This window comes from Rhinoraja longicauda, chromosome 15 (assembly GCF_053455715.1).
Source record: "Rhinoraja longicauda isolate Sanriku21f chromosome 15, sRhiLon1.1, whole genome shotgun sequence".
Classification (NCBI taxonomy): domain Eukaryota; kingdom Metazoa; phylum Chordata; class Chondrichthyes; order Rajiformes; family Arhynchobatidae; genus Rhinoraja; species Rhinoraja longicauda.
Genome location: NC_135967.1, coordinates 12,836,960 through 12,861,572, shown reverse-complemented (window position 1 = coordinate 12,861,572; position 24,613 = coordinate 12,836,960). Strand labels below are relative to the sequence as shown.

General features: G+C 45.1%; 1 protein-coding gene across 2 annotated transcripts in view; it reads left to right on the top strand.

Moving 5' to 3' along the window:
- aff2 (AF4/FMR2 family, member 2) overlaps window positions 1-24,613 on the top strand; it is a 463,349-nt gene that overhangs the window by 275,857 nt on the left and 162,879 nt on the right. For both annotated transcript variants that reach the window (XM_078412201.1, XM_078412200.1), the window contains exon 5: window positions 19,698-19,784. In XM_078412201.1, coding sequence (XP_078268327.1) covers window positions 19,698-19,784 — 87 coding nt within the window. The remainder of the gene's footprint in view (window positions 1-19,697; window positions 19,785-24,613) is intronic.

Sequence of the window (24,613 nt, the reverse complement as noted above, 5' to 3'; positions counted from 1 at the left end):
TCTCTTTCAGACTAGTCACAGACGACTGTGGAGGCCTAGTCATTGAGTATTTTTAAGGTGTAGGAAGGAACTGCACATGCCGGTTTAAACCGAAGATAGACACAAAAAGCTGGAGTAACTCAGCGGGTCAGGCAGCATCTCCGGCGCAAAGGAATGGGTGACGTTTCGGATCGACGCCATTCTTCAGACGCAGATTGACAGATTCTTGAAGGGTAAGGGTGTCCCAGGGGTTACGGGGATATGAGAATGGGGTTGAGAGGGAAAGATAGATCAGCCATGATTGAATGGCATGATGGGCCGAATGGCCTAATTCTGCTTCTATAACTTAAACTTATGAACGAGTGTTGCAGTTCCGAGTGGTTTAGTCATCTATGTTCCTCTAAGTATCTTGAGTACCTGTGTGTTAATCGGGAGATGAATTCCCAGCAATCATTTGTTGGTTACTGTCAGGCAGTAACAGGATAAGCCTTTAGTTCCAGCGAGTATATTAACAATGGATATTTTTAGGCCTGGGCCACAAAGGACAGGCAGGGGACTGTGCGAACAGCTGGACTATTACACTCTGCCTCTGCAAAGAGGAATTATTGAAACTGATGAGCAATGGTGCAAGAGATGAAAAATTGGCACGTGCTGCTCTCAAAGGACAAGCAGTCACCTTGATTTAGATGGTCTTCAACCTGCTTGTTTACTTGCCATATAACTTTATTACTTACAACAGCCATTACAGAGAACATGGTGCATGGAAAAGTACAGCACAGAAACAGGCCCTTCGGCCCGCAATGTCCCTGCAGCACATATTGTCAAGGTGTACTAATCTCCTTTGCCTGAACATGATCCATATTCCTCCATTCCCTGCATATCCATATTTGACTGAAAAGCCTCGTAAATGCCACTTTTGTATCTGCCTCCACCACCATACCTGGCAACACGTTCCAGGCACCCACCAGCATCTGAGCAAAAATATTTGCCCCAAACGTTTCCTTTAAACTTTGCCCCTCTCACCTTAAGTTATGTCCTCTAATCCTTGACACTTCCACCCATTAGTAGGAATCTGAGGAGGAACATTTTCACGCAGAGGGTGAAGGGTAATTGGAATGAGCAGTCAGAGGAGTTTGAGTTTTGGTTTAGTTTATAGTCACATGTGCCGAGCTCCAGTGAAAAGATTTTGTTGCATGCTAATCACAGCGGAAAGACAGTACACAATTATAATTAAGCCATCCGTGGGTGTACAGATACACGATAAAGGGAATAAAGTGAATAACGTTTGGTGCAAGATAAAGTCTGATCAAAGATAGTCCAAGGGTTTCCAATGAGGTAGATGGCAGCTCAGAACTGCTCTCTAGTTGTTGGTTGGATGGTTCAGTTGCCCGATAACAGCTGGGAAGAAACTGTGTGTTTTCACACTTCTATACCTTTTGCCCAATGGGAGAGGGAAGAAGAGGGAGTGGCCAGGGAGCGACTCTGAAATTTTGTGCGATCTTGGATGATGCTGTTCCCAAACTACGCCACGATGCATCCCGACAAAAATGCCTTCTATGCCGCATCCGTAGAAGAGGGTGAGGTGTAGAAGGAGGTAGTTGAAGCAGATACTATTACAGCATCCAAAAGATATTTGGACAAGTACATGGATAGGAAAGATGAAAGAGATATGGGCCAAATTCGAGCAAATGGGATTGGATGAGCTTAGATGGGGCGTCTTGGGTGGCATGGACAAGTTGGACTGAAGGGCCTGTTTCTGTGCTGAATGACTCTATGACTATGCCTCAGGTTGTCTTTGGGACATATTGAAGGAAGGTGCTATGTCAAGTCAAGTCTACTTTATTTGTCACATACATATACAAGATGTGCAGTGAAATGAAAGTGGCAACGCCTGCGGATTGTGCAAAAACTACAAAACAGAATAGATTTTTTTTTTTTAAAAGACACAACACAAAAAATAAATTAATACAATAAATTAGTCCCTGGTGATATAAGAGTTAACAGTCCTGATGGCCTGTGGGAAGAAACTCCGTCTCATCCTCTCTGTTTTCACAGCGTGACAGCGGAGGCATTTGCCTGACTGTAGCAGCTGGAAAAGTCCGTTGCTGGGGTGGTAGGGGTCCCCCATAATGTTGCTGGGTCTGGATCTGCACCTCCTGATGTATAGGTCCTGCAGGGGGGCGAGTGTAATTCCCATAGTGCGTTCAGCCGAACGCACTACTCTCCGCAGAGCCTTCCTGTCCTGGGCAGAGCTGTTCCCAAACCAGATTGAGATGTTGCCGGACAAGATGCTCTCTACAGCCCCAGAGTAGAAGTACTGAAGGATCCTCAGAGAAACTCTGAATTTCCTCAGCTGTCTGAGGTGGTAAAGGCGCTGCTTTGCCTTACTCACCAGTGCGGCAATGTGTGTTGTCCATGTCAGATCCTCTGTGATGTGGACTCCCAGGTATTTAAAGCTGCTCACCCTATCCACAGTAATCCCATTTATCTCCAGTGGCGTGTACGACCTCGGATGTTGAGCCCTTCTAAAGTCCACAATCAGCTCCTTAGTTTTTGTGACATTCAAGACGAGGCTGTTGTCCTCACACCAGAGTGCCAGATCAGCCACCTCCTCCCGGTAGGCCTTCTCCTCGTTGTCGGAGATCAGGCCCACCACCACAGTGTCATCAGCAAAATTGCTGATGGAGTTGGAGCTGAACCTGGCCACGCAGTCATGTGTGTACAGGGAGTACAGTAGGGTTTGTAGGTTAATTTTCCCTCTATAAAATTGCCCCTAGTGTGTAGGGAGTGGATGCGAAAGTGGGATAAAATAGAACTAGTGTGAACTGGTGATTGATGGCATGGACTCGGTGGGCCGAAGGGCCTGTTTCCATGCTGTACCTCTAAACTAAACTGAACTGAACTAAACAAAACAGTACATCCTGTACATACTTAATGATACAGGTGTCTGAAAAAAGGGTCCTGATCTGAAAAGTCACCTCTCCATGTCCTCCAGATATGCTGCCCGATCCGCTGAGTTACTCCAGCACTTTGTGTTCCTCTTTCGAGTGTCATCGCCACACAATGCACCGTGTTGTCTCATGAGGGGCCGGCAGGACATTTTGTCTTGTCAAATAAAGAGAACGATTGTGTTGGAAATATGCTGCATGCGGATCATATGAGTGAAACAAAAGAGGGTCAGGAGCGACTTGAAATTAAGGAAGTCAACATTCGTACTGCTGGGTGGGAAGCTGCCCAAACTAAATACGAGTTGCTGTTCCTCCAACTGGAGATGAGGGGTTCCGAATAAAAAAATGTCACCTATTCCTTTCCTCCAGAGATGCTGCTTGACCTGCTGAGTTACTCCAGCATTTTGTGTCTATCTTCGGTATAAACCAACATCTGCAGTCTCTTCCTACACATCACTCAGAAGGTGATGGGTACATGGAATGAGCTGCCAGAGGAGGTAGTTGAGGCAGGTATTATAAAGACATTTAAAAAACACTTGGACAGATTCATGGATAGGAAATGTTTTGAGAGCTATGGGCCGAACACAGACAAATGGGACTAGCGTAGATGGGGCATCTTGGTGTAGGTTTGGATAGGTTTGTACATATCACATGTACCGAGGAACAGTTTGTTTTGCATGGTATCCCAACAGATTGGAAATACCATACAAAGATCCAATCAGTTCAAACTCAAGTACAATAGAGGGAAGAAAGGGGAAGATACAGAGTACATTGTCAAAATTGTAGCGTTTCGTAGCATATCAGTTCAGCATGGACAGGTTGGGCTGAAGGGCCTGTTTCCAAGCTGTAAGGCTCTATGAGCTTTAGGGATCTATTCCCACTAATTCATTTGCAGGCCATGATAACTCTCATGCTCCATTTTGCATTATAAAACAGATAAAGAAAGACTACATCAATCACTCTTTGTGACTCAGCTCGGGCTGAGAATTACAGCAAAATCAGGTTGAAAATTCCTCGGGTGGAGATTGCTGTTTAGCACAGGGGCCTGCATTAGCAGTGTGCAGGGTGCATGTTGTGCATTTCAAATGATCAGACAGACGTCATTAGAAACCGGGTAACGTGTGCGCCGGCAGAGTCAATCACACAGCACCGTCGGTCCTGGAGACAGCTGTGGGAAGATGTGATGAGAAATAGCTGTATCCAAGCAACACGGCATTTAGTCACCAGCAGTGACTAACACCACATCCTGAATGATTGAGTCCTATATATAGAGATGGATGATATAAATATATATATCCACACACACACACACACACACACACACACACACACACACACACACACACACACACACACACACACACACACACACACACACACACACACACACACACACACACACACACACACACAGAGACTTGTGTGTGTGTGTGTGTAGCTTATGTGTATATAACAAATCTTATATATGTAAATGGATATATATGTATAGATATATATATATATACCTCGGAGAGAGAGATGTGTGTGTGTATATATATATATATATGTGTGTGTGTATGCATTTAGATATATTTATTAAGATATATTATACACACACATATGTGTGTGTGTGTATACACATATATGTGTATAAATATCAAATATATATATGTATATATATATATGCTTGCATCTGCTCGAAAAATACTTCATATATATATATGTATAAATATATATATCCACACATACACACACACACACACACACACACACACACACACATTCATATATATTTTATGTAAAGCAACTAAGGTAGAGTCCTAGAGAGATACAGCAGGGAAACCAGCCCTTCAGCACACAGAGTCCATGCCGACCATCAACCACGTGCATCCTACATGGATCCCAATTTATTCTCCTCACATTCCCATTCCCCTACATAGTGGAGGCAATTTACAGACGGCCAATTAGCCTACAAACCTGCACGGGCACGTCTTTGGGACGTAGGAGGAAAGCAGAGCCCTCAGAGGAAACCCAGGCGATCACAGGGAGAAAGTGCAAACTCCTCACAGACAGCACCAGAGGTCAGGATAGAACCCGTGCTTCTGGCGCTGCGAGGCAGCAGCTCTACCCGCTGCGCCTCATCCCGTGTAGACATAACGGAGTACACGGGGGATAAAGAAATGTTGATGTCTTTAGGAACAAGTCACGTTTGTATTAATCAGCTTTTATCCCTGCAGTGTTGATTTTTGTGTTGTCAGCCAGATATTAGTTTTTGTCGGGTACCTTCAGAAATTCCTGTCAGGAATCGAGTTGCTTTCATGGAATTTCATACTTGTTTTGATGCTTCCTGCCCTGGGAGTGTGTCTGCTGGTGAAGGAGACAAGCAGGAGCCAGCTGGACAGAACACAAGGACATCAGTGAGGGAAGCAGATTGTTTTTTCTCTCGCAGTGAACAGCATGTTCTTGTCGTGACAACTTCTGGGCTGGAGACCGATTAAAAAAGCAGCACTTTGAAAGCACAACACTGCAGATGCGTTAACCGTTCCAGCTGTTGCCTTCTGAAGTCAGAGGGAGTAGTTTAATCTCGAATACCTTTTCTTTTTAAGAAAGGAAAATCAGTGTTGAATTCCATCAGATAGACACGCTGGTTGCTTGATCTGTATCTCTCCCTCCTCCACCATACCCCAGTCCGTCTCTGCTTAATGTAGCGTAAGATTTCTGCAGCCCGGTTGGACAACAGCCAACCGACGCTACAGAGAAATGCAGACTGTAACTTGGTGCCAGGTTTTTTTTTACACAACAAAACAGTTGAGGGTGGTGTAAGAGGGTTACCAGTCCCTGGTTCTCATGTAGGCTTGGTTGCTTCCTCCTCAGCTGACATTAAAAGCCGCTTGCCTCGATCCGGTGAGTCCTGCCAAGTTTCCACGAGGGAACTACACGGCCGACTGTGCGCCGGGGTTGGGCTGGGGGGAAGGTTGGAGGCGTGACGCGTGTTCGCGGAATGGTGGAGAGGCTCGAAGTTGTCAAGCTGGAAAGGTGTGCAGAGAAGATTTACGAGGATGTTGCCAGGACTCAATGGCTTGAGCTAAAGGGAGACGTTGAGCAGGCCAGGACTCTATTCCTTGGAGCGCAGGAGGATGAGGGGTGATCTTATAGACATGTGTAAAATAATGAGAGGAATAGGGTGGACATACTCTTGCCCAGTATAGGGAAATCAAGAAACAGAGGACAAAGGGTTAAGGTCAGCAGGGAAAGGTGTAATAGGAACCTGAGGGGTAACTTTTTTCACACAAGGGATGGTGGGTGCATGGAATGCACTGCTGGAGGTAGTTGAGGCAGGTTCTATCACAATGTTTAAGAAACATTTAGACAGGTACATGGACAGGATAGGTTTAGAGGGATATGGGCCAAAAACAGGCAGGTGGCACTAGTATAGATGGAGCTTGTTGGCCGATGTGGGCTAATTGGGCCAACGGGCCTGTTTCTACACTGTATGTCTCCATGACTCTATGACTAGGTGCTGGTGGACTTGGGATGGGGGAAGAAAGGAGGTTGTTGAAAATAGACACAGTAACTCAGCGGGTCAGACCACATCTGTGGAGAATATGGATGGTCGACATTTCGGGGCGGAACCCTCCTGCAGAAAATAGCTGAGAATACTTAGCAGGTCGTGGAGAAACTGAATTCACATTTCTACACACTAACCAGCAACTGCAGTTCCTTGTTTCTACAAGAAGGTTATTACCACTGGTGCACAGAATTCTGGTGGTTTCACCTCTGACCACTGATCCTTCCAACCTATGAAATGGTGTTGAAAGCATAAGGCCAAAATTGGAAGACGTTGATTCATTGACCAACACCAAAAACGCAGATTAAGTTTTATCATGTTGGAGTTTGTGGTTTCTTGTTGTGCGCCCATTACAGCCCCTATTCGAGAGTGACAACACTGAAAATATTGCAAAAAGCGTTGGCACATTTAGAGGATGAGAGAGACATTGTGGAAATGTTCCTTCCTTGATTTCTTTACTTCCTTTATTCTCTTTCTCTCCAAATCTTCACAATCCACAATCAGTCTGAAAAAGGGTCCCGACCTGAAATGCCGCCTGTCCGTGTTCTCCAGAGATGCTGCCTGACCCGCTGAGTTACTCTGGCACTTTATGTTTTCTTTTTGTAAACCAGCATCTGCAGTTCCTTGAGTCTGCGCCGTCTCTCTGTTCAGCCTTGATGTTCTCAATATCGTTCTGGATGCACCTTTGGTCATGGGCCAGAGATTCCCAGGAGTTCGAGGGGATGTTGCATTTTTCACGGAGGCTCTGGGACCACCCGTAACTCTTTTCCATTCTCCGCCTGGTGATGTCTTTATGTGAGGGGGAGCCCAGATTAGGGTGTGTAGTCTTGGGCACAAAAACGACCTTGAGCAAAACACACACACTTAAATCTTTTCTCTCATGCACCTGTCCAAATGTTTTTTAAAATTATGTTATTGTACTCACCGTCCCCATTTACTCTAGCAGCTAGTTCTACATACCCATCACCCTCTCTGTGAAAATCATGCCCCTCAGACCCCATTTAAATTTTTCCCCTCTTACCTGAAACCCATACCCTTTAGTTTAAAACTTCCCAACACTTGGAAAGTGACTGACTATCTATCTTCTTTCTGCTCGTGGGGAAAAAAATCCCCGCCTTTCGGACCCGGCTGCAGAAACGCAACCCCTCCAGGCTGGCAACACCCTTGTGAGTAATCTCCACATCCTCTCCAACTTAAGGACATCCTTTCTCTCGTGTGGCGACCAGAACTGCACACAATAATATTTCAAGTGCGGTCTGACCTGATGCTTTGTACCGCCGGTCATGGAAAGTTTTGTGCAACACTTTGCTATAAATTTCTCAGGTCTCGGGACTAATAGGAGGGCAAGGATCATTTGCCGCCCAGAAAACCATGAGGTTTGTGATCTTGATCTTCAATCAACGGTTTCCTCAAAGTGCCAGTGTCTGCTTGGTGTACAGAAGACCATGAGGTTACGGGGAGAAGGCAGGAGAATGGGGTTAGGAGGGAGAGATAGATCAGCCACAATTGAATGGCAGAGTGGACTTGATGGGTCGAGTGGCCTCATTCTGCTCCTATCACTTAAAAACTTATGAACTTACGATGGTAAATTTATTTACTGATATCTGGCCTTTCTGAGTGTAGCTTCCAAGATTGGGCGGCTCAGTGGCACAGCTCGTAGAGTTGCTGCCTCATAGCACCAGAGACCGATCTTCGATCCTGACCTCAGGTACTGATTGTGTGAAGTGTGCAGTTTCTCCCTGTGACTCCTCGGGTTCCAGCTGGGTGCTCCGGTCTCCTCCCATATCCCAAAGACGTGAAGTGTTTCCCTCGTTCTAAAGATCAGCTCTACTTCAACAGGCACTTTCTAGGAAGTGAAATGAAACATTGCAGCGACAGGGATTGAGGAAAGTGGCAGGGATTGAGGAAAGTGGTGCAGTGATAGACCTGCTGCCTTACAGCGCCAGAGACCCGGGTTCTTTCTTGAATACTAGTGCTGTCTGTACGGGGTTTGTACATTCTCCCTGTGACTGCGTGTGTTTTCTCTGGTTTCTTCCCAAAGGTTTGTAGGTTAATTGGCTTCGGTAAAATTATAAACTGTCCCGATTGCGTAGGATAGTGTTATTGTGCAGGGTGATCGCTGGTTGGCGAGGACTCCGTTGGCTGAAGGAACTTTTTCCGCGCTGTATCTCTAAAGTCTAAAGTCTAAAGAAATGGGAATGTATCCCATTTTGATCTCCAAGTCCACAGTCATGGGTACCTTGATTTTTATTGAATCATTGAAAAATACAGCATGGAAATTGGCCCTTCGGCCCACCGAGTCTATGCTGACCATCGATCACCTGTTGACACAAGTTCTATGTTATCCCCACTTTTGCATCCACTCCCCACAAACTCAGGGCAATTTACAGAGGCCAATTAACTTGCAAACCCACACAACTCTGGGACATTGCTTTTTGTAGAAGGAAAACCAATTTGCATTTAAATGTAGTGTGGAGCAATTTTCAGAATGTCACACAACAATTTCAAAGACAATAAAGTATGTTATGAAGTGTGGCCAAAGTGATGTTAGAAAAAAATTAAACCAATTTCCGTTCAGCTTGCTCCCTCAGTTGCTGTGTGATAAGAATCTGTAACAGTAAACAGGAAATGTGGTTCTGATAAAGGGAACCAGGCCAAAAATATTGACCATTTCTTTCAGCAGATGCTGCCTGACCTGTTGAGTTTTCCTGAATTTTCTCTACGTATTTCAGATTTCAAATGTGGCCTTTATTTGTCTTTCACCTGTTAGTTTGCTGTGATCATTTTGATTAATGATTAAATGTTTAATTTAGTTTATCGACACAGTATGCAAACAGGCCCTTCAGCCCATCGATTTCCCATTCGCACTTATTCTACATGATCCCACTTTCGCACCCACACTCTCCACACGAGGCACAATTTACACAAGGCAAATAACCTACAAACCCAGGCATCTTTGGAGTATGGGAGGAAACCAGAGCACCCGGAGACAACCCACGTGGTCACAGCGAGAATGTGCAAACTCCGTACAGACAGCACCCGTAGTCAGCATCGAACCCATGTCTCTGGTGCTGTAAAGCAACAACTCTACCACTGCGCCACTGTGCCGCCCGCCATCCATCTCTCCACGGAAAAATCTGACTGAGAAAGTCAAGTACTCGGTACTCGGAACAGGGCCATCTTAACGCATGGGCCTGATGGGCACATGCCCGGGGGCCCACGAGCATAGGGGCCCCATGCTGATCTGTGTATGTTAAGTGACTTGCAATAAATAAATACTACTTTAAAAATGTAGGTTCAATAAGTGCTTTTTTCGCAACATTTTCCATCCCTAAGTGCTTCTCACAGCGATCTGTAAGTGCTTTTCGCAACAATGTAGCACCCTAAGTCCATCGCTAAGTGCTTTTCGGTAAGTGCTTTTCGCCGGCACGACAGGGGGGGGCTGGTAGGGAAAGGGGGGTGGGGGAGAGTAACGGTAGGGGCCCCAGTACACTGCTTTGCCCGGGGGCCCATAATGCTGTAAAAACGGCCCTGACTCGGGAGGATGGGTTACCCATTGCACACTGACTATGGTGAGGAAGAACAATAATAAGATTCAGGGATACTAATGGTGTCCAACGAGGTATTGGATTTGCTGTTTGAGTGACTGCACTTGGGCTAATCTATGCCCAAATAGCATACATCCCTGGGATCTCTTAACAAAAATGAGACTGAAGGTTAATTGACGCTAGTAAACAGCAGGCACATCGTCCCGATCTCCCTGGGTGGCCCACTGCCTGCCTTGTATGTGAACTTTGATAAAGCACTGTAAATAAACGGCTTGTTATTTTTTTCCCCTGGCATGTGGAAAAGGGATAAACTATTTCGTCATCTGCTGCTTTCAAAAGTTCAGCGATATCTGAGGTGCAACGTGATAAATGGTCAGGCAGATGGAAGTAGGTTTGCTTATTTTGCTTTGATTGTCGGACTTGAGCAATAGGGAGAGGTTTGGCAGGCCAGGACTTTCCTTGGAGCATAGGAGGATGAGGGGTGATTTTATGGAGCTGTATCCGATCATGAGAGAAATGCACTGAGTCTTTTACCCAGAATAGGGAAATCAAGAACCAGAGGACATCGGTTTAAGGTAAAAGGAGAAAGATTTAACAGAGATCTGAGGAGTAACTTTTTCACACAGAAAGTGGAGCGAGCTGCCAGAGGAGGTTGTGTAGGAAGGAAGTACAGATGCTAGAGAGTTGTCGGGCACTTAACAATTAAATTAATTAATTTTGAGGTTAAAAAAAATTCAAAATTCACAATTCACAATCCATTATATTGTTTTCAAACTTTACACAAGGGAATTAAAATCCACACTCACAAAATAGTTTTCTCTGTGCAGTGAGAGCAATAATTATTGGTAAAACCTCCATAAAGTTCTTGTTATTTGGAGTGTCAGTGTTGTGTGGATCAAACAAAGAAGTGACGTTCAAGCCAAAGAACACTCTCCAAACACGTACAGGTCTGTAGGTTCATTGGCTTGGTGTAAGTGTAAATTGTCCCTGGAGTGTGTACGGTAGTGTTAGTGTGTGGGGATGGCTGGTCGGTTCACACTCGGTGTGCCGAAGGGCCTGTATCTCTAAACTAAACTAAACTCATCACATCTGCCTTGGAGTCATGGAGTTATTCAGGATGCAAACATGCCCTTTTGCCCAACTCATCCATGCCATCCAAGTTGCCAAACCAAGTTACTCCCACTTAGCTGTGCCTGGTCCATATCCCTCTGCACAGAAAAAGTGCTCTCCAATTTCTAAACATTGAGTTCTTGTTAGATCATGGCCTTCCCTCAGTGACTCGGAAGACATTTTAATCAGCTGTGGAGGAATAAAGAATCATGCTGAGTATTTGATTAATGTCTCAATTTTGCCTTCCATGTTGCTTGAGCATGCACTATCTTTAGGTTTAAACAGTGGCCTCCATAATGTTTGGGACAAAGGCCCATCATTTATTTATTTGCCTCTGTACTCCACAATTTGAGATTTATAATAGAAAAAAAATCACATGTGGTTAAAGAACACATTGTTTGATTTTAATAAAGGTCATGTTTATACATTTTGGCTTCAGCATGTAGAAATTACAGCAGTGTTTATACATAGTCCCCCCCCCCCCCCGTCCCCCCGTCCCCCCCAATTTCAGGGCACCATAATGTTTGGGACACAGCAATGTCATGTAAATGAAAGTAATCATGTTTAGTATTTTGTTGCATATCCTTTGCATGCAATAACTGCTTGAAGTCTGTGATTCATGGACATCACCAGTTGCTGGGTGTCTTCTCTGGTGATGCTCTGCCAGGCCTGTATTGCAGCCATCTTTAGCTTGTGCTTGTTTTGGGGGCTAGTCCCCTTCAGTTTTCTCTTCAGAATATAAAAGGTATGTTCAATTGTGTTCAGATCGGGTGATAGACTTGGCCACTCAAGAATTGTCCAATTTTTAGCTTTGAAAAACTCCTTTGTTGCTTTAGCAGTATGTTGGGATCATTGTCTTGCTGTAGAATGAACCGCTGGCCAATGAGTTTTGAGGCAGATAGGATGTGTCTATACTTCAGAATTCATTATGCTACTACCATCAGCAGTTGTATCATCAATGAAGATAAGTGAGCCAGTACCTTCAGCAGCCATATATGCCCAGGTCATAACACCACCATGTCTCACAGAAGAGGTGGTATGCTTTGGACCTTGGACAGTTCCTTCCCTCCTCCATACTTTGCTCTTGCCATCACTCTGATATGTTAATCTTCGTCTCATCTGTCCACAAGACCTTTTTTCAGAACCGTGGTTGCTCTCTTAAGTACTTCTTGGCAAACTGTAACCTGGCCATCCTTTTTTTGCGGCTAACCAGTGGTTTGCATCTTGCAGTGTAGCCTCTATATTTCTGTTCATGAAGTCTTCTGCGGACAGTGGTCATTGACAAATCCACACCTGGCTCCCGAAGAGTGTTTCTGATCTGTCGGATAGGTGTTTGGGGGTTTTCTTTAATATAGAGAGAATTCTTCTGTCATCAGCTGTGGAGGTCTTCCTTGGCCTGCCAGTCCCTTTGTGATTAGTAAGCTCACCAATGCTCTCTTTCTTCTTAATGATGTTCCAAACAGTTGCTTTTGGTAAGCCTAAGGATTGGCTGATATCTCTTAACAGTTTTATTCTTGTTCCTCAGTCTCATAATGGCTTCTTTAACTTTCATTGGCACAACTTTGGTCCTCATGTTGATAAACAGCAATAAAAGTTTCCAAAGGTGATGGAAAGACTGGAGGAAAGACTAGGCGCTGAGAACTCTCTTACACCTGCATTAAGGAGCCAATTAAACACACCTGAGCAATTATAAACACCGATGAAACCATTTGACCCAAACATTATGGTGCCCTGAAATGGGGAGACTATGTATAAGCACAGCTGTAATTTCTACATGGTGAAACAAAAAGGTATAAAAATGGCCTTTAATAAATTCTGACAATGTGCACTTTAACCACATGTGATTTTTTCTATTACAAATCTCAAATTGTGGAGTACAGAGGCAAATAAATAAATGATAGGTCTTTGTCCCAAACATTATGGAGGGCAATGTACGTTCATTAGTCATTGGATCAGAATTAGGCCCGTCTACTCTGCCATTCAATCATGGCTGATCTATCTTTCCCTTCCAACCCCATTTTGCCTACTCCCCATAACCCTCTGTCAGACTGAAGAAGGATCACAACCCGAAATGTCCCCTATCCACGTTTTCCAGAGATGCTGCCCGACCCGAGGAGTTACTCTAGCAGTTCTTTGAGAAGGATATCAGTGAACTGGCTATGGATATTTTTTTGCAAACAATCTATTGTTTCATGATCAATCAGAACATTTGCTTATTTTGTTTTATTTACCTTCCATACACTTGTGAGGCAGAGACAACTCACAACCTTCATTTCACCAAGCAACAAACCCCAGGGTGGCTAATACTCCCTAATCTGGATTAAGGGAGGGTTATTAGCTACAGAGAGAGGTTTGACAGACTTGTATTGGTTTGGTAGAATGGCGGAGGTTGCACGGAACCCTGATAGAAGTGCATAATATGATGAGAGCGATATATTCTTAGCCTGTCACACCCTGTACCTGACTCCAGTGACGGTGATTACATGAAAGGTGATTTGTTCGCTCTTCAAAGGGCAGCCCAGTGGTGCAGCTGGTAGAGCCACTGCCTCACAGCTTCAGAGACCCGGGTTCGATCATGGCCTTGGGTGCTTTCAATGTGGTTTGGGGAGGGCACTAGTAAATGGGGAATTAGGAAAAGGCACCAGCAAATGCAGAATTATAAGGCAAAAATATCCAACACTAGAGGGCACAGCTTTAAGGTGAGAGGGGGCAAGTTTAAAGGAGATGTGCAGGGCAAATTTGAGGGTCAGTGGGTGGTGGGAGCCTGGGAAAGTGGGATAACATAGAACTAGCATGGACGGTGGACTGAGGGGCTTATTTTCATGCTGTATCGCTAAACTAAACTAAAGTAAACTAAACTAAAGTAAACTAAACTAAACTACTTGGAGTGGTGGAAACCAAAGTGACTAATTATACCAAAGGTAATTTGCGAGATCTTCAAAGACATTGGTGTATTTTATAAATATGATGTGTTAGAATGTGTAAAAGAGTGTGACATGTAGGAGTGAAAAAGAGGTCAGAAGGTGTATTCTGTAATTGTGTTGGATTAGAGGGAGTGAGAGATGGTGATGAACTTTTCAATGGCATTTGACAATGGCATCCATCCAAATCACATGGGGGAAAGAGAGACTTGCATATTGGATCGAACTATAATATAATTCAGGTGATGGATAATTCCCCAAGAAGGTGAGTGGTTAATGAGTTACAGGAATAATCCCAGGTTTACCAGAATGTTACCTGGTATTAACGACGAGAGGGTCGCACAGTGGTGAGGCAGTGGTGTTGCTGCCTTACAGTGCCAGAGACCCGGGTTCGATTCTGACCTTGGGTGCTATCTGTACTGAATTTGTATTCTCCCTGTGACCGTGTGGGTTTTCTCCGGGTACTCCGGTTTCCTCCCACACTCCAGTGCAGACTTGCAAATTAATTGGCTTCGGTAAAGCTGTAAATTGTCCCGTAGTTTGTAGGATAATGCTAACGTACGGGAATTGCTGGTTGGCGCAAACTTGGTGGATCGAAGGGCCTGTTTCTGCGCTGTATGGCTAAAATTGAAAGAGGTTGGATGAACTTGCATGCAGTTCTGGTTGCCGCAATTCGGGAAGGATGTGGAGTCTTTGGAGAGGGTAAAGAAGAGGTTTACCAGAATGCTGCCTGGGCTAGAAGCTGTTAGCTACAGGGAGAAGTTGCGCAGACTTGGACTGTTTTCTCTGGAGCGCCGATGGTTGAGGTGTAACCTGATCGAAGGATATAGAATTACAAGCGGCATAGACATAGTAGACAGTCAGAAACTTTCTCCTAGAGTGGAGGTGTCAAACACTGGAGGACATGGATTTAAGGTGAGAGGGGGAAAGTTTAAAGGAAGTGTGCCAGACAAGTTGTTTACACAAAGGGTGCCTGGAACACGCTGCCAGGAGTGGTGCTGGAGGCAGATAAGATAATGGCCCTTAAGAGGCTGTCTGATATGGATATGGAGGGAATGAAGGGACGTGGATTATGTGCAGGTAGACGTGATTACTTCATCTTGGCTTCATGTTCGTCATGGACATTGTGGGCCAAAGGGCCTGTTCCTGTGCTGTACTGTTCTATGTTCTAAAACATGCCACCAGATTGGTGGGTTTCAAGCTTGTTTGCTGTGGTGTGGCTTTTGCAAGTGGAGGGGCCTGGAGGTTTACGTCATGTTCCAGTGTGTAGAGACCTCCAGTGAGGCCGAGTTTGCCGACTGCTTTCACAGGCTTGCGTCTGTCGTATTGCACGATAGATTGTTGCTGCCCGATTTGGCCACCGCTCTTACTTTCTCTGTGTGCGATTTTAACCAAGCCGGTTTTCCTTCAGCTGCAAAGATTTTCTTTAACCCCTTCACTGGCACTCCCTGATTTATGCCAGCTTTGACTTTAGCTAACTCTAAAGGAGGGGGAAATTAATGATTGGGCGTGTGCCTATTGTAAACTTTAGACCACCTGGGAGCATTTTAGCATTGTCAAAAAGAAAAAACTTCTCAGCTACTCCAACGTAGGCAAGGATACTATGTTGAGTTGGCCTCTTTCCACAGGCCTGCCACGATGCATGAAACTCTTCATTTATTAGCTCCCCTTCCCTTTCCCATGCTGACCTTGTCTAAAGAAGGGTCTCGACCCAAAACATCACCGATTACCTTTCTCCAGAGATGGTGCCTGACCCACTGATTTACGCCTGCATTCTGTGTCTATCTTTGGTGTAAACCAGCATCTGCAGTTCCTTCCTACCCATACTGACCTTTCTGTTCTGGGCCTCCTCCACTGTCAGTGTGAGACCACACGTATAATGGAGGAACAGCACCTCATATTTCTCACGGGCAGCTGACAACCCAGCAGTATGAATGTTGATTTCTCTAAGTAACCCCTGCATTCCCTCTTTCCCCATCCCTCTCCCACCCTAATCGTGCTACTAGTTCTGCTGTTTACATCCCAATATCCCTTTCTCTTCACCTCTTCCACAGCCAACAAAGGGCTATTGTAGGTTCAACCCTTCCTTGGTAATCTTTTGTCGGCCCAGATTTGTTCTGGCCTTTCCCTACCTCCAGTTCCCCCCTTCTACTTTCAGTCTGAAGAAGGGTTCTGACCTGAAATGTTACTCCAGTACTTTGTGTCTCTGTTCATTTTTTAAATTGGATTTTAAAATGTAGTGACTCTCCGGGATGCTTGATGGATTTACTAGCTTTGGAATGAACTACCGAGTGTCAAGTTACCCTTCAGCTTGGACCTTTTTGTCACCTGAGACTCACTACTCAAGCAGGAACAATGTGGCCCTGTCGCTTTCTGAACTGGATCATTGGAGAGACCAACAACAAAGGGCGGCACGGTGGCGCAGCAGTAGAGTTGCAGCTCTCCAGTGCCAGAGATCCGGGTGCAATCCCGACTAAGGGTGCTGTCTGTACAGAGTTTGTACGTTCTCCCTGTTACCGTATGAGTTTTCTCCGGGTGCTTCAGTTTCCTCCCACACCACAGAGATGTCCAAGCTAGTCTATGCTAATTGGCTTGGTAAAATTGTAAATTGTCCCTAGTACGTTTAGTACAGTGTTAGTGTGTGGGGATTGCTGGTCGGCGTGGACTCAATGGGCCTGTTGTTCCGCACTATATCTCTAAACTAAACTAAAAAACTAAACTAAAACTCATTGGGCAAGGTTCCTGATGGACCTAAAAGGCAGGATCTGAAGTTTTGCGTTCAGTTTTGGCCACCCTGCGAAAGGAAGCAGATGATATTAAGCTATCATTAAGAGTGCAGAAAATATTACATGGATGTCGCCAGGACGTAAGGGCATGAGCTATTGGGGAAGGTTGGGCAGGAAACGACTTCATTCCTTGCAGCACCGGAGGCTGAGGGGTGATCCAATAGAGGTGTATAAAATCATGAGGGGAATAGATAGTGTTAATGCACAGAGTCTTTTACCCAAGGTATGGAAAGCAAGACGCAGAAGATACAGGTTTAAGGAAGGAGGGGAAAGATTTAATAGGAACATGAGGGGAAACGTTTTCACTCAGAGGGTTGTAGTAGAAAGAGTGAACTGCCAAAGGTGGTAGTTATGGCAGGTACAATAACAACATTTAAAAGACACTTGGAGAGGTGCATGGATAGGAAAGGCATTGAGGGATGTGGGCCAAACATGGCTAAATGGGCTAACCTAGTTGGGGCATCTGGTCGCCGTGATGCGACAAGTTGGTCTGAAGGGTCTGTTTCTGTGCTGTATAACTATGACTCTACAGCTCATTTTGTGTAGCATGTTTCAGCACCATTCATTGAGTAATTTCAGTTCCTGAAAATGGTTAAAACAATTAATTTGTTGTGTACGAAGTTTTAATTTTGTGGTGTACGAACTCAGAGACTAACACTTGAACAAGAGGCCCACAACTTCCCACGAACAGCTCATCACAGCTGAAACAACTGACATGGAATAGGTTAGATTAATGTTAGGCAGAGTGTTATCTTGCTCGATTTCACACTATTCCAAGGGATCGCCACCGTTGCCTGGGCAAGTGGAGCGATACAGTGGCACACATGGTAGAGCTGTTGCTTCACAACGCCAGAGACCCGGATTCGAACCTGACCTCGGGTGCTGCCTGTGTGGAGTTTGCATGTTCTATCAGTGATTATGTGGGTTTCCTCCAGATGCTCAAGTTTCCTGCCACATCCCAAAGACGTGTGGCTTTGGAGAGTGATATTCCATGATAATTTGCGTGTAATTTGAAGGGAATGGTTGAGAAAGTGGGAGAGCATTGAACTAGTGTGAAAGGCTGACCAATGGTCAGCGTGGACTCATTAGGCCGAAGGGCCTGTTTCCAAGCTGTATCTTTAATCTAAATTAAGTTAAACAAGTGAACAAGGCTGTCTTATCTGAAAAACAGCACCTCCATGAAAAGTGCTTCATACCAGTGTTAGACAAGACAGGGTGGGGGGGTCCAGTCCAGTCCCAAAGTAGAAAACCTGGCTCAGGGGATCTAAACCAAACTAACTTGAGCATCACGAGCATAACTTCCAGGTCCCTCGTCATAGAGTTAAGAGATTTATCACACCATCAGGGCAATGAACAAGAATGAAGACCAAGTTTAGGATATTCTAAAAAACAGCAGGTGTAGGTACAAGAAACTACAGATGCTGGTTTATTAAAAAAAAGTCACAAAGTGCTAGATTAACTCAGCAGGACAGGCGGCATCACTGGAGAATATGGATAGGTGACATTTCTGGTTAGGACCCTTCTTCAGACTGATTGCGGTGGTAGGTGGTTGGAGAGAAAGCTGGAAGAGTGGAAGAGCAGGACGAAGCTTAGCGAGTGATAGGTGGATACAGGTGAGGGTGTTTTTTTGATAGGCAGATGGTTCGACAAAAGTCAGAGAAGAAAAGACAAAAGGTGTGAGATAAAGATTTATTGTGCCTGAAGAAGGGCCCTGACCCGAAACGTCACCTACCCATGTTCTCCAGGGATGCAGCATCTTTGGAGAAAAGGAATAGGTGACGTTTCAGGTCGACACCCTTCATCAGACTGAGAGTCAGGGAGGGGAAAACTAGAGGTATGTGAAGGTACAGAACAAACCAGTGCCTGCATCAGTGGAAAGGTGGAGCCCACAATGGTCCATTGTTGGCTGGGGACGAGGCTCTTGAGATCTTCTCCAGAGATGCTGCCTGACCCGCTGAGATACTCCAGCACTTTGTGTCCTTTTGTGACAAATTAGAGCACAGACCTACAGAATAATTTGCCGTCCCACTGAAAGAACTTTACATTTCGACACATGAAGTATTTGAACTTATGGACTGTGCTTTTAAAACTGGAAACAGAAAGAAATGGAAAGCCCTAGAGGCTTGCTAGTGGTGTACGTTCATCACTGGCTCTGTACTTATTTTCACACCGTTGAATTTGATATTATGCTGCAGCCATTGCAACAGCAATCACCCTTCTAGTTTCCTCACTGTACCTGCCAAGTCCTTAAGCCTTTCCAATGCAGAGCTTAGCAGCGCCTTTAAGCCAGGCTTCCTTAGGTGTTAGGTGAGTTGATCGAACAGTCGGAAACATGTATAATAACACTAAAGAAAGACTGTGACTGGGCTCGGGAAGAACTGTCTTCTAAGAACAAAGCGATTTTGGATTTCAGAGACTGCATCTCAATTGCCCGAAGCTACACACAGCTGAGATGTGTGTTCTTTCGCCTGCACATCTAGTGGACCATTGAGTATGGAGTATCTCATTTATGCAAAATCCCTGTGACAGCTTAGTGTCCCATATCATCAGCACATTTCTAAGAAATAGGATATAGCTTTTAGTTAAATCTTTCTCTTTTCTTTTAATTGCCTCAGTGATTATGTTCTGCTGAAGTGCATGAGTTAACACTGTAGCCCACGACGTACAAAATAAACTCATAAAGAACAATGTAATGGTAAGATCTGGTTTTTCCATTTCATTTTGTGCCCCTCACATTAATATGGTGAAGGTGCTGTGGGCAGCCAGTGCGTACTGGAGACTGCTGTAATGGTCGCAGTTTAACACGCTGTGAAGTGGGTCACAAATCGATTTGTGAAATTGTTTTCTTTTCACTGCAGGAGATGACACATTCATGGCCTCCTCCCCTAACGGCGATACACACACCTGGCAAGGCTGAGACAACCAAGTTCCCGATCCCAAGCAAGGTAGGGATTTGCCACGGGGCATGCACTGACAAGGGGCGGGGAGCCTCAAAAATGACAACTCTCTTCAACACGACCTGGCTCAAAATAAAACCTGGTTGCAGCTGCAAGGGCAAGGAAAACAGAGGTTTATAATAAAAAAGACCAAGTGGACCTGTTGGGTCCGAACCTCTCCTGTATTGGTGCAGCACCACCTCCTCCCCTTCACCCCTCCCTATCCCCTACACCCCTCCCTTCCCTCCCCTCTTCCCCTTCCCCTCTCCCCTCCACCCCTCCCCCATCCCCTTCACCACTTCCCCATCCCTCCCCCTCCCTCCACTCCCCCCATCTCCCCTCCCCATCCCCTCCCCCCATCCCCTCCCCCCCATCACCCCCTCCTCCCCCCCTCCTCCCCTCCCCCTCCCCCAGTCCCTTCACCCTTCCCCCAATCCCCCCACCCTCCCCTCCCATGCATTCCTCCCCTCTCCCCCCCTCCCTACCTCCCTCCCCGTCCATTCCTCCCCTCCCCCCCCCTTCTAGGCCCAACCCTAAACCCGTTGCTGGGCGGGAAGTGCCCCCGTGGCCGTAGGCGGGCAAGGGGGGGGCAGGGAAAAGGCACTGACCTTGGCGCCGTTGCTCCTCGGGACCTCTCCTGCAGGCCGGGCGTGGAGCCAAAGCGTCTCCTGCAGCACGGCTGCAATCTGCAGCGAGCGGCGGTGACGGCATGGACCCGTTGCCGGGCGGGGAGTGTCTCCCGGGACCGTGGGTGGGAGTGAACAGGGAGAAGGCACTGACCTCGTCCCCCATTTCTCCTGCGGGCCGGGCGTGGAGCCAAAGCCTCTCCTGCTGCTTGGCTGCGAGTGGCGGGGACGGCCATCTTGTGGATCCTCTGTGGCGCGCTGCACCACGGGAGGAAGGTCAGGCGCGGGGCACGCTGGGACGGGCGCCATCCTCCCGCTGGTCCTCGCGGGTGGGGGGGAGGGGGGCAGCGTATTTATTAAAGTTTATTAGGTAAATTATTTTGAAAAAGTAACAAAAGTGAGTTTATTCAGACCAGGGGGGAATGGTGAGTACGGTGGGCCTAAAATTGTTGCGCTGTCATGTACAGTTTTGGCGGTGTAGAGGGCATTGTACACACATAAACATACAGACAGACGGACGGATGGATGGATGGTTTACAGTTCACGGGGAAGATAAATCATTGCATGGCAGAATAGACTTGATGGGCCGAATAGCTTAATTCTGCTCCTATGATGTATGAACATGATAAAAACCATCGTACACTTTAGAGATACAGCATGGAAACAGGCCTTTCGGCCCACCGAGTCCACGCTGAGCAGCGATCACCCCGAAATACCAGCACTATCTTACACACTAAGGACAATTTACAGAAGCTAATTAACCTACAAACCTGAATATCTTCGGAATGCGGACATACCCATGAGAATCTTCAATTTAAAGTATAGTTTAGTTTAGTTTAGAGATAGAGTGTGGAAAGAGACTCTTCGGCCTACCAAGTCCATGCAGACCGGCGATCACCCTGTAAACTAGAACTATCCCACACAATAGGGGCAATTTACAACAAAATCAGATATATGTTCAGCCAAAGGATATGATATCTCTTGAGCAACCTTCACCAAAAGTTAATGGTTCATGGGTCAAATGGAGCTATCAAGACTGATAACATAGAAGATAGACACAAAATAAACCCGTGGAGTAACTCAGCGGGACAGGCAGCATCTCTGGAGAGAAGGAATGGTGACATTTCGGGTCGAGACCCTTCTTCAGACTGAGAGTCAGGGGGAGAGGGAAATTAGAGATATGGAAGGATGAGGTGTGAAAAACAGCAAATCAAAGCAGATGGTGCTCAAAGAGATGTAGAATTGTTCATTGCTGGCTGAGGGGAAGGTGAGATTGAGGCATACAAACAGTAAAATCAATCAGGACGACAGTGAAACTAGTTACTTGGGAATTATTTACTTTGTTGGGTGTATGAGAAATGCAGAGAAAATTATGCAAAGATAAGCAAGAGGAATTCTTGTGCAGAGCATCAGGACCTCATTGATTCAGAGAGCAAGCTGGATTACTAACTGGCATTCTAAGTTCATGTTCCCATCTCCTATGGTTGAGTTGTATCTGGCACTATAACTACAGAGTCACTGCACCCCAGGCAACTCATTGTGTCCATAACGCTTTGAGATTAAAAGAAAGAGTTGCATTTATGAACCATTCCATGGCTTCGGCCTGCCCCTAAGCAACTTTACAGCTAATAAACCACCTTTTAAAATGCAGTCACTGATGTAGTGTGAGAAATCTGGCTGCCAAAGTGCCATGGTATCATTCCAGAAACAGCAATGAGATAAGGTGTTAGAATAAACAATTTTTAGTGATTTTGATGGAGGAATAAATATTGGCCATGTTACTAGAGAGAGCGGCCTTGGCCTTTTATGATTAGTGACTTTGTTTCCAATTGGTGGCAGACAGGATTTTATGTCAACATCCTTTTGGTATTGGCATTGGTTTATTGTTGTCACCTGTACTGAGGTACAGTGAAATGCTTTTGTTTGCGTGTTCAATCAAATCATACTATATTAAGCTGCACACAACTATGGCAAGAGGTTTTTTTTCGAATCATTCAGCGTGGAAACAGGCCCTTTGGCCCAACTTGCCCACACTGATCAACATGCCTCATCTACATTTGTTCCACCTTGCCCCATATCCCTCTAAACCTATAAGCGAGTTTGGTGTCTCGATAAACACAAGGAATCATGGGATTTGTCAAAGGTCATTCTGGATAAACAAAGAGTGTTCCTAGTGAACTTAATGGCTAATGTACACTGAAACAATGGTTGATAAATGATTAAATGAAATGAAAGAAATTAAGAATTGTATGAAGTTAACTTCAGATAGTTCCTGCTTTCCCTCTCTATCCCCTCCCCCATCCCAGTTCTCCCACTAGTCTTCCTGTCTCCGACCACATCCTATCTTTGTCCCGCCCCCTCCCCTGACATCAGTCTGAAGAAGGGTCTCGACCTGAAACGTCACCCATTCCTTCTCTCCAGAGATGCTGCCTGACCCGCTGAGTTACTCCAGCATTTTGTGTCTACCTTCGATTTAAACCAGCATCTGCAGTTTTTTTTCCTAAGAATTGTATGAACTTCTGTACATTTACTGATTGAGTTCTGGATTTCAGTTCATATCAAATCTGGTTGAACATAAAGTTGAACTTCTGATCAAAATGATCTGTAAGTGCAACACCATCTCATTTACACACCAATCGAGGTGGTAAATTACATAATGCTGTGCAGACGGTGAAAATATCATCAATTTGTGGAACTAAAGTGATGGGTAAAGTGTTCCTCAGGATGTTAAACCACTTTAGACGACCTATGGCCCGTTCAACATGAATGCGGACATTGGCAACCTTCTTGGTTTTGTGTACTTTTTCTCTGATCATTTGCTGACAACCACCGCTGGGAGGGAAGGGGGAATCTCTAAATAGGCTTGGCGAAACATCAAGTCTTCTTGAATGGGAAATCCTCTATCCACCATAATGCAATCCCCAGGATCAACTAAGTTCAAAAATCCACTCTTCCTAACAATGTGTGTATCAGATGATCGCCCGCCCCAAGCTTTTGATAAGAATGTGATCATGCCATTCGGGGCAATTCCAACCAATAATTTCACAGTGTTGTGTTTCTTGTAGTCGGACCATGTCAAAGCCTGCAACTGCAGATGCCGTGGTCATTCTATAAATATCTATGTGCAGTCGAGAATGCATCTCAGTGCTGGGCATTTATTTATTATCTGTTTCGGCTGCGTGGACCTTATCAAATCACGATCTGTAAGCTTGTCCATTACATACCGGTCGGTACAAGTTACAATGCAAAAGAAAATGTTGCAAGTATATTGAACTAATTTATACAATCACAAGATTATAACTGGAAATTAGAATGTCAAATACTGATTAAAATTATCCACTGTAATGGGAATCAGAAGAGACATGATGAGTCAGAAGACTCGTGACTAAGTTTTGTACTACACAACCTTTCTTACACATGTACATGCAGAACTCATTCAGAAGTCAACAAATGTGCAGGCAGCCCGTGGGTGTGGACTAGTATAGTAAGAGGTGAAAACCCCACAAATGCTTTTCATATTATCTATTGATAGTTATAGAAATCATACATTTCATTTCATTCTCTCCCCCCCGCCACCCCCCCCCCCAAACAAAAGCCAATTAAACCATCAAAATCATCGTAGTTTTGTACAAATGAACCATAAATACACCTAGTTAATAGTTTTGAAAGCAGTATTTTCTTACCTCGAAGATGGAAAACTGGAAAATACGCTGGAAACGCAGGTCTGTATACACACAGTAGCTCAGCTGGCGAGAATGTTTATCCCGAATGACCCATGACCTGGGCATGCGCAGTTGAAATACCGAACCTGCTTATTCTATCCATGTATCTGCCCAAATGTTTCTTAAATGATGCAAAAGTACCTGCCTCAACTACAGTGCCCTCCATAATGTTTGGGACGAAGACCCATCATCTATTTATTTGTCTCTGTACTCCACAATTTGAGATTTGTAATAGAAAGAAATTGCATATGGTTAAAGTGCATATTGTCAGATTTTAATTAAAGCCATTTTTATACATTTTGGTTTCACCATGTAGAAATTACAGTAGTGTTTTTCCACTGTCTACCCATTTCAGGGCACCATAATGTTTGGGACACAGCAATGTCATGTAAATGAACGTAGTCATGTTTAATATTTTATTGCATATCCTTTGCATGCAATGACTGCTTGAAGTCTGTGATTCATGGACATCACCAGTTGCTGGGTGTCT